The 15,686-nt window shown below is 61.7% G+C and overlaps 2 protein-coding genes across 3 annotated transcripts; one reads left to right on the top strand and one right to left on the bottom strand.

The window, feature by feature from the left end:
* Positions 1 to 346: 346 nt before the first annotated feature.
* On the bottom strand, positions 347 to 4,994 carry MIEF2 (mitochondrial elongation factor 2). Of its 2 annotated transcripts, none has more exons than XM_021550088.3 (4): positions 4,900 to 4,994; positions 4,272 to 4,446; positions 3,651 to 3,828; positions 347 to 2,675 (listed from the first exon to the last, which is right to left on the bottom strand). In XM_021550088.3, the coding sequence occupies exons 2-4, from the start codon at positions 4,437 to 4,439 to the stop codon at positions 1,630 to 1,632; spliced, it is 1,392 nt and encodes a 463-aa protein (XP_021405763.2). In that variant the 5' UTR covers positions 4,440 to 4,446; positions 4,900 to 4,994; the 3' UTR covers positions 347 to 1,629. The 2 variants fall into 2 exon arrangements, with proteins under 2 accessions (XP_021405763.2, XP_021405771.2); XM_021550096.3 differs by having other exon boundaries at positions 4,890 to 4,967.
* Positions 4,995 to 5,217: 223 nt separating this feature from the next.
* Positions 5,218 to 15,004, top strand: FLII (FLII actin remodeling protein). Its single transcript, XM_021550530.2, has 30 exons — positions 5,218 to 5,324; positions 6,337 to 6,447; positions 7,424 to 7,495; positions 7,623 to 7,703; positions 7,986 to 8,071; positions 8,214 to 8,375; positions 8,482 to 8,585; positions 8,685 to 8,860; positions 8,940 to 9,097; positions 9,205 to 9,289; positions 9,545 to 9,692; positions 9,830 to 9,963; positions 10,075 to 10,287; positions 10,369 to 10,548; positions 10,621 to 10,703; positions 10,783 to 10,857; positions 11,071 to 11,154; positions 11,220 to 11,391; positions 11,472 to 11,576; positions 11,780 to 11,971; positions 12,175 to 12,363; positions 12,453 to 12,592; positions 12,708 to 12,933; positions 13,113 to 13,267; positions 13,393 to 13,453; positions 13,537 to 13,665; positions 13,745 to 13,851; positions 13,973 to 14,078; positions 14,163 to 14,228; positions 14,388 to 15,004. Exons 1-30 carry the CDS (start codon positions 5,262 to 5,264, stop codon positions 14,520 to 14,522), a joined length of 3,798 nt encoding a protein of 1,265 aa, XP_021406205.1. The 5' UTR covers positions 5,218 to 5,261; the 3' UTR covers positions 14,523 to 15,004.
* The last annotated feature ends 682 nt before the right edge of the window (positions 15,005 to 15,686 follow it).

Raw genomic sequence — 15,686 nt, 5'->3', positions numbered from 1 at the left:
GCAGCAGTGGGAAGCAGCTGTGCAGGACACAGGGAGCAGGTTAAAACCCTGCTGGTGGATCAGCCTGGACCAGCTTGAGGAGTCACACCCTGCTCAACGCTCAGCAGAGCCCTGTCAGCGGTACAAGGTCAGTGCCCAGACAGCTCCCACACTGCAGCCAGGCACTCTGTGGGTCCACGGCTTTGGAAGAGGAGGAGGAAGACTTTGCAGGGTGGGATCTGACCATCACCAAGCTCTCCAGGCAGCAGGGACACACCTTAGGTGGTTCCCAGGAAGGCCACACAGCTGGGAGTCATTTCAACCCTTAGCAGGGGAAAGAGACAAAGGAGAGCTGACACCAGAGAACCAGTGTGCACAGGGAAGGTTTATTCTCATCATAACACCTGGGAAGTGGTTTGGAGGAACAAAGGAATTGTCAGACTGGGAGGAAAAGCAGGTTTTTTTCCTCCCATAAACAAGATGATAGCTGTAAAGAAAACTAAACCACAACAGCTGCTCACAGTGAAGTCCACAGAATTACTCCAGCTCCACCCGCGTGCAAAACCAGCTCTTCCCATTAAATATAAGAATAAATTGCTTTTCTCTGGGACTAGAGCCAGACCAAACCCTACTAGCAGCCACTCAAAGGAAAAGAAAACAACAAAATACCCAAACAAAATATATCTTCTTAATAAAAAGCATAAACCGCTTCAGTTCTTGCAAGCACTCTGCTCACAACATCATTCCTACCCTGCTTCCCCACCCCATTCCGTGGGGCTGCAGGGCAAAAGGACCTCAAGACAGCAGCAATACAAGTGTGAAAAGGTGACCAGACAGACTGGGAGGGGACAGGTACCTGCAGACAGACACTGGCAGCCACCCACCCACTGGGGAGGGGAAACAGCCCTGCTGCAGCCTCCAGCTGAAAAACCAGGAGCTTCCCCAGAGCCAGCAGCTCCTTTTCAGGACATCTTCCAGGAAAACACTGCATGGGACAAGGGCCCCTTCTTCGGGGCAGCATCAACACTGTCAGAACAAAGAGGTAGGGCTGAGCTTGCCCCTTCTGGAAGGGTTTCCAAGGAATAACCCCCATCCCCCATTTGCTATGGCTGTACCACCCAGCACCCAGCTCATCCACAGGGTTTATTTGGGATTGGCAAAATCCTGCGGGTGGGTGAGGCTCCCCCTGCCCCAAGTGCTGGCACAGCGAGGCCACGCAGGGTGCTGGTGACAGGACCAGCCCAGGACGTGGCACCTGAGGGCTCTGCAGGACACAGCAGCAGGAAGGGGCTGCTCCTCTCCAGCTACTCTCAGAGCCTGAGGGGCAACCTGACAGCTGGGATAGGCAGAAGACACTGGGAGCCAGAGACCAAACATGCTTCACTGGGCTCCCAGCAGACAGAACTCACACGTGTGGCGTGGGCTGCCCTCAGCCCGGGTTCAGCAGAGCCTCTGAGCCCAAGGCTCCTTCTGCCAGCACCCACCTCTGCTCAGGCACGCTTTATTCACACAGGAAACCGGTTTTTTCCTCATAAAGTGCAAGAACTTTGCCTCTTACTGACTAGTCAACTAGAAGCATCACAGCCCTCACAGCGGGGAGCAGCAGGCAGGGAGCAACCCCCCCACGTTCAGGAGCTCCCAACACACCGGTCACTTCAGCAGGACCTCTGGCTCAGATATGGCCCTGTAGAGCACAAAGCCCATCTCATCAATTTCCTCTTCCAACAGCCTGGAGAACAGGTTGATTTTGGGGTTGAAATAGCAAGGCAGGACTCCTTTCTCCAGGGAAGCCACCAGCTCCTCAAGCAGCTGCTGGAACCTGTCAGCAAGGCTCTCCTCTGCCCAGTCCACAGCAGTGTCACTGAGGTGCAGGATGACATGGGCCATGGGGCTGCCCCCCAGTTTGTGCAGGCTGGGCTGGCTCTTGCAGATGCTGTTGAGGATGCGCAGGCAGAGCTGCCGAGCCCCGGCGTCACCAGCGTCCAGCTCCTTCACCCTCGAGACCTCCGCCCTGTAAAAACTCTCCAGCCAGAGGTTTTCCACCAGTCCTTCAGGAGGAACAGCCAGAAGAACCTTGTCCTCCATTTCCACCACTGGGAAGAGGGTGATGCTCAGATCAACCTGATCATGTTTGACTTCCAGCTTCAGCTCCCGGGAGGCCACCACAGGGTGGATGGCACAGCCCAGCAGGCCACCGATGGCAGGCCAGTTGATGGAGGCCACCAGCAGCTTGTGGAGGGTCTCGTTGATCACGCTGGACGAGAGGTACCGGCCCACCATGAACCTGTCCCAGGGGCTGCACCCACGAGGGAAGTAGCCCAGATCGATCCTCTTGATCATCCAGTACTGGGGGCTCCTCACCACGGTGTCCTCTCCCGAGATGAGGCTCCAGAGCCCGGCGTCGAGGACCACCGGGAGCATGAGGTGGATGTGGTCAGCTGCCAGGACCTCGAGGCCATCGAGCAGGGCTCCGCTGAGGAAGAGGCGGCCAAAGGGCAGCTCCGGGCACTTGCTCCTCAGGAAGTTCTGCAGCTGGGTGCAGATGCTCCTGGCCAGCTGTGGGACGAGGGACACTTGGATCTCGGGCACGGCCAGCTGGCTGCTGTGTGAGAGGAGCTTCTCCTGCAGCGTGAGACAGCGCAGGGGGCTGGGCTTGACCTGAGGAGCCCCCAGAGAGGCAGAGAAGCCCCTGGGATCTGTGGGAAGGGAAAGGAGAAGTCACAGCTCTGAGCACATCATCTGAAAGCCTCAGCAGCAGAGGGGAAGGCATGAGTTGGGTGCCCAGCTCTCAGCCCACCCCTCTGGAGGTGACACCGACCTCAGCAAGGGCCCCCATTGAGCTCACTGATGTTAACAGCACTTCTCAGCCATGCAGAGCCCAAACCAACCCCAAATCTGGCTGTTCCCAGCCTCACTCCTCAGCCAGAGATGGGAACCAGGCAAGGGACTTGCTGCCAGGGTCAGAGAACCACAGAATACACTGAGTTGGAAAGGACCCACGAAAATCATCCAGTCCAACTCCTGGCCCTGCACAGACACCCCAACAATCCCACCCTGTGCCTGAGAGCAGTGTCCAAATGCTCCTGCAGCTCTGGCAGCCTTGGGGGCACAACCATTCCCTGGGGAGCCTGGGCAGTGCCCAGCACCCTCTGGGGGAAGAATCTTTTTCCTAATATCCAACCTAAACCCTCCCTGACACAGCTGCTGCTGTTCCCTCATGTCCTGTCAGTGGTCACCAGAGAGATCAGTGCCTGCCCCTCGCATGAGGATCCTACAGACAATCCTGCTCTGGGTCCATTATCTCAGGACATGCCCTGGACTGAACTGGGCCAGTTTCCCACTTGGAAAAGCTCCATCTCCATGGGCAGCTGGACAAGGCAGCCTTTGTTTGCAGCAGCTCCTGAGCACACCTTCCTGCAGGCACAGCTGACCCAGAAAACTAGCACAGCCAACGCTGCTCCAGAGGAAACAAACCCCAACACCCTCTGCCAGGCCACTCCGGATGTCACCAGAGGTCCTGTTTCCGCTGGCATTGCCTAAAAAGGGGCCGTGGCTTGGGAGCCTCCCAGCAGGGCAGGCTCAGTGGGCTCGGCTTTCCGACAGCGAGCTAAAAATAACGTGGAGCTCCCGGAGCACACCAAGGTGATCCTCCTGGGCACCAGGAACCTCACCTGGCACCAGAGGCCGAGCTGGAGAGAGCAGAGGCTCACTGAGATCTTCCCTTCTCTGCTTCTTGGGGGGTTTTGGTGTTGTCTTGATCAATGCCAAGTCCTGCCAGCTCTCCTCCAGGGATTTCTGCTCAGCTTTGGGGTCGCCCTCATCCCGAGGGCTGGTGGCTCGGTCGATCAGCTGGAGGGAAGGAAAAGCCAAGAGGACAAGATGTTATCTTTGTTTTCCATGAATTACAGGTGAGGCGACAGCCCCACTCAAGGCTTCTGCTCAGAAAAACACCCAGTTTTGGGGGCCATGAGTGTGCACATCATCTTCCTGCAGGTTTTACATGGAAAACAGATTCCCAAATACAATTTAGGTCCCAGGTGCCTTTTGGGATGGGATACTGTATGCAAAATGCTCCAGGCAAACAGAACATGCATACATGGTCCCACAGGATGGAAGCAGGCAGCTCCATGTCCACGGCACTGCTTCCAGCACCCGTGGCATTTGTGCCACGTGCAAGGAACCAGCTCAGGAGAGAACATAAAGAATTTGGGACACATCTTGCCCCACCACACTGGAACCAACCCAGCCCTCCTGAGCATCTCCTGGTGCTCTATTCCCAGACCCAGCCTTACCCTCTTGACAGCCAGCGTGGCGATGGCCAGCACGGCCGCGCCGCTGACGCCCAGCACCAGCCTGGCGTTGGCCAGCAGCACATCGAACACGCTGCCCAGCCCGTCGAGGACAGCGCCCAGCCCGCCGCTCTCCTGCCGCCGGCCCCGCTGCTGCCAAAACGCCGCCATGGTCGCCCTGCGGAGAACAGGAGAGTCACCCCGGGCTGGGGGACCTGTCACCCCGGGACAGGCACAGCCGCAGGGTGGGATGGTTTGGGGAACAAAGGGTTCCGCCGGCCCGCTCTCCTCCGGGATAAAGGCTCCCGCCGGCGGCGGCGGGACGGCTGGGTGCGGCGAGGGAGCAAGGGTCACCGGGGGAAGGGACACCCCGGGGAGGGACACCCGGGGAAGGGACACCCCCGGGAAAAAAGGGACGGACACCCCAGGGAAGGGACACCGCAAGGAGGGAGGGACACCGCAGGGAAGAAGGGACACCGAAGGGAAGGGACACCCAGGGAAGGAAGGGACACCCCCGGGGAAGGAAAGGACGGACACCGAAGGGAAGGGACACCGCGGGGAAGGGAGGGACACCCCGGGGAAGGAAACATCCCGGGGAAGGAAGGGACACCCGCTCCTCACCCAGCCCTACCGCAAAGCCTCGCGGGGCACCGGGGCGATACCGCGGCCCGCGGGAAGGGAGCCCCCCCCCGACCCTACTGACGGAGGGGAGGCGGCACCAGAACCAGAACCAGCACCGGGACCGGCACCGGCACCAGAACCAGAACCGGGACCGGACCGGGCCGGGCCGGGCCCGGCGCTGCCCGCGCGCGCCCCCGCGCCGCGCTCCGCGCGCGCTCCCGCCGCGGCCCCGGCCAATGGGAGCGCGCGGCGGCGCGGCCCCGCCCACAGCGCGCGGAAGTGGCGCCAGGCGCCGCGCGCGTCACGGCCGGGGCGGGCGCGGGCGGGGCCTGGCGGGGCGCGGCACCGCGCGCCGCCCCCCGCGCTTCCGCCATGGCGGCCACCGGCGTCCTGCCCTTCGTCCGCGGCGTCGATCTCAGCGGCAACGACTTCAAGGTGCGGGGCGGCGGGAGCGGGGCACAGCCCGGCCCGCAGCGCCCCAGCGGGCCCGGGCCCCGCGGGGTTGTCAGGCCTGGCTCGGCCCCCGGGGCAGGGGAAGCCCGGCCCCGGCCCCGCCCGGGGTGGGTGACCTGGGGCAGTCCCGGTCCCGGCGCTGTGGGCGCTGCGGGGGCGATCCCTGACCCACATCGAACCGCTGGGGTTGAGCAACCCGGCCCTCAGCCCAGGGGGTCCCAGGGAGATCGGAGATCCCCGAGCCTCCAGCTCCCGGTCCCATAGGACCGGGCGATCCCAGCTCCCGGTCCCGTAGAACTGAGCGATCCCAGCTCCCGATCCCGTAGAACTGAGCGATCCCAGCTCCCGATCCCGTAGAACTGAGCGATCCCAGCTCCCGATCCCGTAGGACCGGGCGATCCCAGCTCCCGGTCCCGTAGAACTGGGCGATCTCAGCTCCCGGTCCCGTAGAACTGGGCGATCCCAGCTCCCGGTCCCGTAGAACTGGGCGATCTCAGCTCCCGATCCCATCGGACTGGGCGATCCGTCCCAGTCCCATAGGACTGGGCGATCCCAGCTCCCGATCCTGTAGGACTGGGTGATCCGTCCCAATCCCATAGGACTGGGCGATCCCAGCTCCCGCTCCCGTAGGACTGGGCGATCCCAGCTCCCGGTTCCGTAGAACTGGGCGATCCCAGCTCCCGCTCCCATAGGACCGGGCGATCCCAGCTCCCAGTCCCGTAGGACTGGGTTTCCATGGCCCCCAGCTCCCAGGCCCCTAGGACGGGGTGATCCCAGCCCTCTAATTCCCAATTTTATGGGACTGCTTCATCCCAACCCCACAGCTCCCAGTCCCTTAGGACTGGGTCATCGTGACCCCACACTTTCCAGCCCATAGGACTGCACGATCCCAGACCTCCCATGACCACAGAGCCTCAATCAGACTGAGGTCCCCAGATCCTCATCCCGTGGGACAGGTGTTTCCTCACCCTCTTCCTCCTCCTCCTCCTCGCAGGGCGGGTACTTCCCGGAGCATGTGAAGGCGATGACCAGCCTGCGCTGGCTGAAGCTGAACCGCACGGGGCTCTGTTACCTGCCCGAGGAGCTCGCTGCCCTCCAGAAGCTGGTGAGCCCCGTGTTCTGGGATGGAATGGGGCTCCCCTATCCCGCTGGGACCGTAGGATCCCACGGGAGCCTGTTCCCTGCCAGCCTCGTGGCTCAGCAGCGGGTGCTCCAGTGTCTAATAATAGCACTGAGCTGCAATGTGTGGTTGAAATGGGATGCAGGAGCTGTCAGGAGTGGGTTTGGAGTGGGCTTGCTCTCAGTTTCACCTTGTTTTCCTAGAAAACCAGATTAAAAACCACGCTTAGATCCTCTACCCTGTAGTAGAAGGGAAGGGTGATGGTTACAGTGGGGACAATCAAGGGTTTGGGGGCTTTTTTTCCTTCTTCTTTGCTAAAGTATGTAAAAAGCAGGAGCTGGCAGCTGTCTGGCTTTGTTTTTCGGGTGGTTCACCCAGGCCCTTGCTGGAGTCAAGGCTCAGCTTGGCTTTGGTGGTGTCCACAGCACATCAGGGACCTCATCCTGTCCGTGTCACACAAACTGAGTGCTTTAATCGCTGCCAGGGAATCCCTCAGTGCCACTCCTGCCAGCCCTGCCAGGTGCTCGGGGGCCACAGCAAGACTGAAATCCTGGCATCCCACCCACAGCCTGCCAATGCCGTGTGTTCCTGAGCAGGCAACAGCCGGGCTGGTGATGCTCAGAGGAAAACATTTCCCCAGGGGAATTCCTCCCACCCCAGCAGTGCCCACGTCTGCCCGTTCCCAAGGACTGGGATCTGTTTGTGTGGGCATCCCAGAGCACCCCAAACCCCACGGCAGGGCTGAGGTGTGCAGGGGATGAGGGATGTGGAGGCAGCGCAGGCACACTGGGCCAACCAACCAGTTTGAGACTGGGAGTGTCCCAGCAGCTCTGTGGGTGACAAGTCCCCAACTCTCCTGGGATGGAGGAGCCTCCACATCAATGTTGGGGCACAGCCTTTGCCCTGCACAGCCCCAGCTCCTCTCTCTGCTCACTGGGGCTTGTCTGGGACTTCCCTGCAGGAACACCTCTCCGTGAGCCACAACAGCCTCACCACGCTCCATGGAGAGCTCTCCGGCCTGCCCTGCCTCCGGGTGAGTGTCCCCCTCCTGCCTCAGGGGTCCCCAGGCACCTCTGGGATCTGAGGGCACACCAAGATCATACCTGGGCACCCTGGGGGCTCCGCAGGCAGCTGCATTCCTGCCTCTCTCCCCTCTGCAGGCAATTGTGGCTCGTGCAAACAGCCTGAAGAACTCGGGAGTCCCTGATGACATTTTCCAGCTGGATGACCTCTCGGTGCTGGTGGGTGCAGATTCTTCTCAGCTTATACAGGAGCCAGCTCAGACTCCTGGGTCCCTTTGCTGCACCGTGGTGGCTCCTTGTGTTCCTTGGGAGCAGCAGTCGCAAGCCCATGGCTGAGCTCCAGGGAAGCTGGCTGTCGGCAGGGTGACCCTCTGGCAATGTCTCCTTTAAAGGCTGATGCCATGGAAGGGCTCCCTGGGTTCCCTGTGTGCTGGTCCAGCTCCCTGGAGGTGTGGGTGGTGGTGGCTGGGTGACAACTGCTTTGTGCTCCCCCTTTCCCAGGACCTGAGCTACAACCAGCTCACAGAGTGTCCCAGGGAGCTGGAGAATGCCAAGAACATGCTGGTCCTTAACCTTGGCCACAACAGGTGGGTTCAGGCTAGAATAACCATCTCCCCATCCTGGCCATGGCCACATTTTGCTCTGGGTCCTGTTCTCTGCCCCTCCTCGAGGGAGATCCGGGGCTGGTGCAGATCCTAGGCACTCCTGAATTTCCCCACATCCCTGCAGCATCGACACCATCCCCAACCAGCTCTTCATCAACCTGACGGACCTGCTCTACCTGGACCTGAGCGACAACAAGCTGGAGAGTCTCCCACCACAGATGAGGCGCCTGGTGCACCTGCAGACCCTCATCCTCAACAACAACCCCCTCCTGCATGCGCAGCTGCGGTACGGCCCCGCTCCCCGGGCTGCCTCCCAGCCTGGCAGGGCTGGCACTGAGCTCCCTGCTCCATCCTGACACTCCCTCTGCCCTGTGGCTCTCCCTGGTCCTCAGGCAGCTCCCGGCCATGACGGCCCTGCAGACCCTCCACCTCCGCAACACCCAGCGCACGCAGAGCAACCTGCCCACCAGCCTCGAGGCCCTGGTGAACCTGGCAGGTAGGGCTGGGGCATCCAGCCCCACAGAGCCCTCCAGGGGCTCTCCCAACCCCAGTGTTGGTCTGGCTGGTGGTGTCACCCCGTTGTTTCTGTCCCCAGATGTGGACCTGTCCTGCAATGACCTCAGCCGTGTCCCTGAGTGTCTCTACACCCTGGGCAGCCTGCGGCGCCTCAACCTCAGCAGCAACCAGATCACGGAACTGTCCCTCTGCATCGACCAGTGGACCCAGCTGGAGACCCTCAACCTGTCCCGCAACCAGCTCACCTCCTTACCTGTATGTACCTGCCCTTTTGTGCCATCCCTGCTCGTGGTTCCATGGTTCTCCCTCACCCCACCATCTCCCCCTTCCCCAGTCAGCCATCTGTAAGCTGACCAAGCTGAAGAAGATGTACCTGAACTCCAACAAGCTGGACTTTGATGGGATCCCCTCGGGCATTGGCAAGCTCACCAACCTTGAGGAGTTCATGGCAGCCAACAACAACCTGGAGCTCATCCCTGAGAGCCTGTGCAGGTAAGGAACACACCACTGGATCTGCTGTGTCCCCAGGAGGGAGCACAGAGGTTCTGTGGTCACAGGTCACCCTGGGCTGGCCTGTCACCAGCATCGCCGTCCCACAGGTGCTCCAAGCTGAGGAAGTTGGTGCTGAACAAGAACCGCCTGGTGACGCTGCCAGAGGCCATCCACTTCCTGACAGATGTGGAGGTGGGCACCCAGTGCTTCTCTGCCTTGGGCTGGCTCCACCACAGCCCCAGCACCTCCCTGGGACCCCAGGGCTGTAGGGTGGGCTGGATGAGGTGAGGGCAGGGAAGCTCAGGGCCAGTACCTGCAATCTGCCACATGTCAGCCCAGGCAGGCCATGGATTCCCTCCACATCCCCTCAGGTCTCCATCCCATGCCACATTCCAAATATCCCTGTGAGCACGAACTTCACCGAGGTCTCTGTGCCCTCCCTGGCAGATCCTGGACGTGCGCGAGAACCCCAACCTGGTGATGCCCCCGAAGCCGGCGGATCGCTCCTCGGAGTGGTACAACATCGACTTCTCCCTGCAGAACCAGCTCCGCCTGGCCGGAGCCTCCCCCGCCACCGTCGCCGCTGCCGCCGCGGGTACGCGTGCAGGGAGGGGGGCACGCGGTCCCTCCCTGCCCTGGCACGGACCTGGCAGAGGCTGGGGGGTGAGCCCTGCTCCGTGGGGTGCCCCACGGGCGGCGTGGCCGCCTCTCACCCCGTCCCTGTGTCCCCAGGGAGTGGCACCAAGGACCCGCTGGCCCGCAAGATGCGGCTCCGGCGGCGCAAGGACTCTGCCCAGGATGACCAGGCCAAGCAGGTGCTGAAGGGGATGTCGGATGTGGCCCAGGAGAAGAATAAGAAGATAGAGGTAGGGTCTGGGGTGGGAGAAGGGCCCTGAGGGCATCACAGTGTCCCTGGCCTACCTTGGCTGCCAGCTGGGTTCTGGTTGTCCCTAATCTGACCTGTTCCTGTCCCACAGGAGAGTGGGGAGGCGAAGGCGCCGGATCTGAAGACACGGCGCTGGGACCAGGGCCTGGAGAAGCCACAGCTGGACTACTCGGAGTTCTTCAGCGAGGACGTGGGGCAGCTGCCCGGCCTCTGTGTCTGGCAGATCGAGAACTTCGTGCCCACGCTGGTGGACGAGGCTTTCCACGGCAAGTTCTACGAAGCCGACTGCTACATCGTGCTCAAGGTAACCCGGGAGGACCAAAGGTCCCCTGCATCCCCTGCCAGGAGCTGCAGCCATCCCATCTCACACCCTTGTCCTTCCCAGACCTTCCTGGATGAGAACGGTTCCCTGAACTGGGAGATCTACTACTGGATCGGGCAGGAGGCCACACTGGACAAGAAGGCCTGTTCCGCCATCCACGCCGTCAACCTCCGCAACTACCTGGGGGCTGAGTGCCGCAGCATCCGGGAGGAGATGGGGGATGAAAGCGAAGAGTTCCTTCAGGTGAGGCCAAGTCCCAGCTCCCCTGTAACCCCCGACCCCTCCTGTCCCAGCCTCACCCCTCCATGCCCCCAGGTCTTCGACAATGACATCTCCTACATCGAGGGTGGCACAGCCAGTGGTTTCTTCACCGTAGAGGACACGCAGTACGTCACCAGGTACAGCTGGGGACAGGGGCTGGGGCGATGATTGGAGCAGGCAGTGCCCCATGTCCCACCACGGCTGTCCCTTCCCCAGGCTCTACCGTGTCTATGGGAAGAAGAATGTCAAGCTGGAGCCGGTGGCACTGAAAGGGACATCACTGGACCCCCGGTGAGTGGCCAGGGGACAGAGGGACCTTACAGAAAGTTCAGCAGGATCCACCTGAGACACTATAGCTGCAGTTCTGTGGTGCAAATGGGCTATGCCAGCACCTTTCTACAAGAACATGGGTTCAAACATTGGTGCCCTGCAGGGATCCCCAGGATGGGGAGGATGCCCAGCACTCCCCATTCTCTCCTGACCCCTCTCACCTCTCTCCTCCAGGTTTGTTTTCCTCCTGGACCATGGCCTCAACCTCCTGGTGTGGCGTGGGAGCCAGGCCACGCTGAGCAGCACCACCAAGGCCAGGTAGGGCTGGTGGGGGTGCCGGGGTGTGGGGAGCTCAGCTGCCATCTCATGTGCTCCCACCGCAGGCTCTTCGCTGAGAAGATCAACAAGAACGAGCGGAAGGGCAAGGCCGAGATCACGCTGCTCACCCAGGGCCAGGAGACCCCCGAGTTCTGGGAGGTGCTGGGGGGCCAGCCCGAGGAGATCCGACCCTGTGTCCCCGATGACTTCCAGCCCCACAAACCCAAACTGTACAAGGTGGGGAGCTGCATCCACAGGGCCACCACCTGCTGAGGTCCTGCAGCCCCCACTCACCTCTGTCCCCCTCCCCTCTGCAGGTCGGCCTCGGTCTGGGCTACCTGGAGCTTCCCCAGGTCAACTACAAGCTCTCTGTGGAGCACAAGAAGAGGCTGAAGGCTGATCTGATGCCGGAGATGCGCCTGGTAGGATGGGGTGGGGAGGTTCTCCCAGTCTGACCAGTGAGACTGGTTTCATGCCCCTTTTGCCTCCAGCTGTGCCCTGGGAGAGGGAGGTTCAGGCAGCAGAGCCTGGCTGGGGGATGCTCTGCCCTGTCGGGAGCAGGCAGGGTGTTTTCCAGCTGGGAAGGCCTGCAGGTGCCTGACCCCTCTTCCTGTGGTGCCCCCAGCTGCAGAGCCTGCTGGACACCAAGAGCGTGTACATCCTGGACTGCTGGTCCGACGTCTTCATCTGGATCGGGAGGAAGTCGTCGCGGCTGGTGCGGGCGGCGGCGCTGAAGCTGAGCCAGGAGCTGTGCACCATGCTGCACCGGCCCAAGCACGCCATGGTCACCAGGAACCTGGAGGGCACCGAGTGCCAGGTGGGCATGGACCCCTCAGATGGGTGCTGGGTGCCTGGGAGGGGACTGAGGCTGAGGGTCTGTTACCTGCTCCCCAATTTACACCTTGAACGACTGGACGTGGCACCTGGTGCTCTGGTCTGGTTGATGAGGTGGGGATCGGTCACAGGTTGGACTCGATGATCTTGGAGGTCTTTTCCAGCCTTAATGATTCTGTGGTGTAGGTGTTCAAGTCCAAGTTCAAGAACTGGGATGACGTCCTGCGCGTGGATTACACCCGGAACGCCGAGACGGTGCTGCAGGACGGTGGCCTGGCTGGCAAGGTCCGCAAGGACGCCGAGAAGAAGGACCAGATGAAGGCCGACCTCACCGCGCTCTTCCTGCCCCGCCAGCCCCCCATGCCCCTCACTGAGGTAGGGCTGGGGACCCCCATGAGTCCCCCATGGCGTGGGGCCGGGTGCTGATGGAGCAGCGGGGGCTGACACAGCTCGTGGGGCCACAGGCGGAGCAGCTGATGGAGGAGTGGAACGAGGACCTGGATGGCATGGAGGGCTTCGTGCTGGAGGGCAAGAAATTCACTCGGCTGCCCGAGGAGGAGTTTGGGCACTTCCACACCCACGACTGCTACGTCTTCCTGTGCAGGTGACACCTGGCTTGTCCCCCTCTCAGGGGCTGCTGGACCACCTTGTCCCCAATCTCCCTGCCCAGTCCTCCCGACTGTCCCATCCCTCACATCACTCCCTGTTCCTGCCCTCAGGTACTGGGTGCCAGTGGAGTATGAGGAGGATGAGGAGAAAAAGAAGAAGGGTGAAGGCAAAGGGGAAGAGGAGGGTGAGGAAGAAGAGGAGGAGAAGCAGCCTGAGGAAGACTCCCAGTGCATCGTCTACTTCTGGCAGGGCCGGGAGGCCTCCAACATGGGCTGGCTCACCTTCACCTTCAGCCTCCAGAAGAAGTTTGAGAGTCACTTCCGCGGCAAGCTGGAGGTGACACAGTCTGGGGGTGACACGGGGGTGCCCCAGCTTTGCCTCTCCCCCATCCCCTCCTGCCCCTCAGGCTGAGGCAGGGGACAGCCGCAGAGATGGGAGCTGGCAGGGGGGTGCAGCTGGGGCTTGGAGCTGTGTTTGGAAGTCCCTGTGCCCCTTCTGACAGCCACCCTGTGCAGGTGGTGCGCATGACCCAGCAGCAGGAGAACCCCAAGTTCCTCTCGCACTTCAAGAGGAGGTTTGTGATCCACCGGGGCAAGCGGAAGGACCGGGTCAGCGCTCCCCAGCCCAGCCTGTACCACATCCGCACCAACGGCGGGGCCCTCTGCACCAGGTCAGTGCCCCGGGGCTGCTCCGTGCCAGGCAGCACCCACGGGTGCCACGTACGGGTGGGATACCTGTGGTGGGCACAGCTGCTGGGTCTCCCTCTGATTTGTGCCTCGGGGGCTCCGTCTCCAGGTGCATCCAGATCAACACGGACGCTGCTCTGCTCAACTCCGAGTTCTGCTTCATCCTCAAGGTACTGCTGGTGGCTGAGCATCCTCAGGGCTGCCTGGGTGCCCTCCTGCCCCTCTGGGCAGCCCTGACTCCACTGTCCCCCAGGTGCCTTTTGAGAGCACGGACAACCAGGGCATTGTCTACACCTGGGTGGGCCGGGCAGCTGACCCTGACGAGGCCAAGCTGGCTGAGGACATCATGAACCACATGTTTGATGACTCCTACAGCAAACAGGTGAGCAGGGCTCAGTGCCACCTTACCTGGCTGACAGTGACCACCCAGGCCACACTCAGCCCTGTTCCTGCCCTTTCAGGTCATCAATGAGGGAGAAGAACCCGAAAACTTCTTCTGGGTGGGCATCGGGGGCCAGAAGCCCTACGATGAAGATGCTGACTACATGAAGCACTCACGGCTCTTCAGGTGGGCACTGGTCTGGGGGGGGATGCTCCAGTTTGGGCTGCTTCCCTGGGAACCCAGCCAGAACAGCTGCTCTGTCCTAACAAACTCGTGCCTGCTGCTGTCCCTGCCCATCTCCCTGCAGGTGCTCCAATGAGAAAGGTTATTTCTCCGTGTCAGAGAAGTGCTCAGATTTCTGCCAGGATGACCTGGCTGATGACGACATCATGCTGCTGGACAACGGGCGGGAGGTGAGCTGGGGGCATGAGGCTCTCCTGGGCCCAGATCTTCCAGTGGCTCTGTGGGCTAAGCCCAGCTGCTGATCCTTTCTGCAGGTCTACATGTGGGTGGGCACCCAGACCAGCCAGGTGGAGATCAAGCTGAGCCTCAAGGCATGCCAGGTAAGACTTCCCTCCATGCTGGGACTGTGGGTGGGAGGATTTGGGCACTTCCATCTCCCCTTGGGGCCCTGGTCTAGCTGCTGCAGAGCTCTGGGCTGGGGAATACCAACCCTGGAGGTGGGTGAGGACCAGGACCCCCACGGCAACGCTCTGCCCCAGGTCTACATCCAGCACATGCGCTCCAAGGACCCCGCACATCCCCGCAAGCTCCGGCTGGTGCGGAAAGGCAACGAGCCCTGGCCCTTCACCCGCTGCTTCCACGCCTGGAGCGTGTTCCGCAAGCCGCCCACCTAAGGGCAGGGGGCACCCGGAGCTCCGGCCACGGTGCCCCCGGCACGGCCGGACCCCGGCACCCCGCGCTGCCGCCGCCGCCAGGCTCAGCCTGGAGCCGCCTCCCCCCGAGCTGGGGCCAGTGGGGATCACTGGGGCTGTCCCTCTGTCCCCTCTTCTCCCAGCACAGGGCCCAGCTCAGCCCCCTTCCCTTCCAGGGGGGCACAGGGGTGCTGTGGGCCCTGTCACACCCTGCTTGGGGATGCTGCTGCCCCGAACCAGTGCCGAGCTCCCCCCGTGACTGGGGGACAGGAGTGACTCCCAGTTTGGGTGGGAGGATGCTTTGCTAAGGAGAGCTGAGGGGAGTGAGGAGCTCCAGGGGAGCTCTCAGCCCCAGAGTCGAGCCTTACAGCTGGTCCCTGCTGTCCTGGGGGAGGGACCCCCAGCGGGGATCAGCCCCTCAGAATCATAAATCATATCAATAAAGGCTGCACTTCTCACCTCAACCCTGTCCCAGGCTCTGACTCACTCCCAGGTGGGGTCACCCCCAACCCTGATTGTGCCTCTCTGCAGCTCAGCACTCACCTGGCTCCGAGGCTCAGCAAACACCTGCAGCCCAGGCAGCTGATATTAAATGCTTTATTTTCAATATTAAAAACCAGTATTTTTAATAACTAAACAATGCTAAATTCATCTTACCAAAAAAAAAAAAAAAAAAAAAAAAAAGATGAGGTTGAGGGTGGGGGGGGGTTCTACCAGGGACGCTACAGCCCCGGCCTCGGCCGGCAGCAACAGAGCCCAAACCCCCCCAGCCACACACGTACCGCAAGAGAGCCCGGGGGGGCCACAGGTCCCCAAAAGGAGAGGGGCAGGGCCCAGCTGAGCCCCGTGGGAACAGCCACCATGGGCCAGGGGACAGACCACAGCCCCCCAGGAGGACGAGGCCAGGCTTGGAGCCCAGGGAGGGTTTGGCACAGTGAGACCCCCAGGGTGGGGCAGCCCAGCCTGGGGCAGGAGGGGTCTGGGGCAGCCCCATCTGCCCCCCTCCAGCACCAACATGGACCAGGAGCAGGAGCCCGTGTGTAATTCCACAGCGTGACCCCATCCCAAACCCACCCCGTGGCAGGAATTAGTGTCAGAAAGGAGCAGCAGGCACAGAGCCCAACCTGGAGAATAGCCCTTGGAGAA

Source organism: Lonchura striata, chromosome 16 (assembly GCF_046129695.1).
Source record: "Lonchura striata isolate bLonStr1 chromosome 16, bLonStr1.mat, whole genome shotgun sequence".
In the NCBI taxonomy this organism is placed as follows: Eukaryota; Metazoa; Chordata; class Aves; order Passeriformes; family Estrildidae; genus Lonchura; species Lonchura striata.
Note: the sequence above shows the minus strand (reverse complement) of the source record. Positions and strands in the feature narration are given on the sequence as shown.

What these genes read in the sequence shown, in the direction of transcription:
- FLII (XM_021550530.2), top strand. Translation starts at nt 5,262, where the DNA reads ATGGCGGCCACCGGCGTCCTGCCCTTCGTCCGCGGCGTCGATCTCAGC. An exon ending in TCGCTGCCCTCCAGAAGCTG is followed by an intron (nt 6,448 to 7,423) that starts GTGAGCCCCGTG and finishes ACTTCCCTGCAG; the next exon opens with GAACACCTCTCCGTGAGCCA. An exon ending in ATCCCTGAGAGCCTGTGCAG is followed by an intron (nt 9,098 to 9,204) that starts GTAAGGAACACA and finishes GCCGTCCCACAG; the next exon opens with GTGCTCCAAGCTGAGGAAGT.
- MIEF2 (XM_021550088.3), bottom strand. Translation starts at nt 4,439, where the DNA reads ATGGCGGCGTTTTGGCAGCAGCGGGGCCGGCGGCAGGAGAGCGGCGGG. An exon ending in CCACGCTGGCTGTCAAGAGG is followed by an intron (nt 3,829 to 4,271) that starts GTAAGGCTGGGT and finishes CCTTCCCTCCAG; the next exon opens with CTGATCGACCGAGCCACCAG. An exon ending in AGCTCGGCCTCTGGTGCCAG is followed by an intron (nt 2,676 to 3,650) that starts GTGAGGTTCCTG and finishes CCCTTCCCACAG; the next exon opens with ATCCCAGGGGCTTCTCTGCC.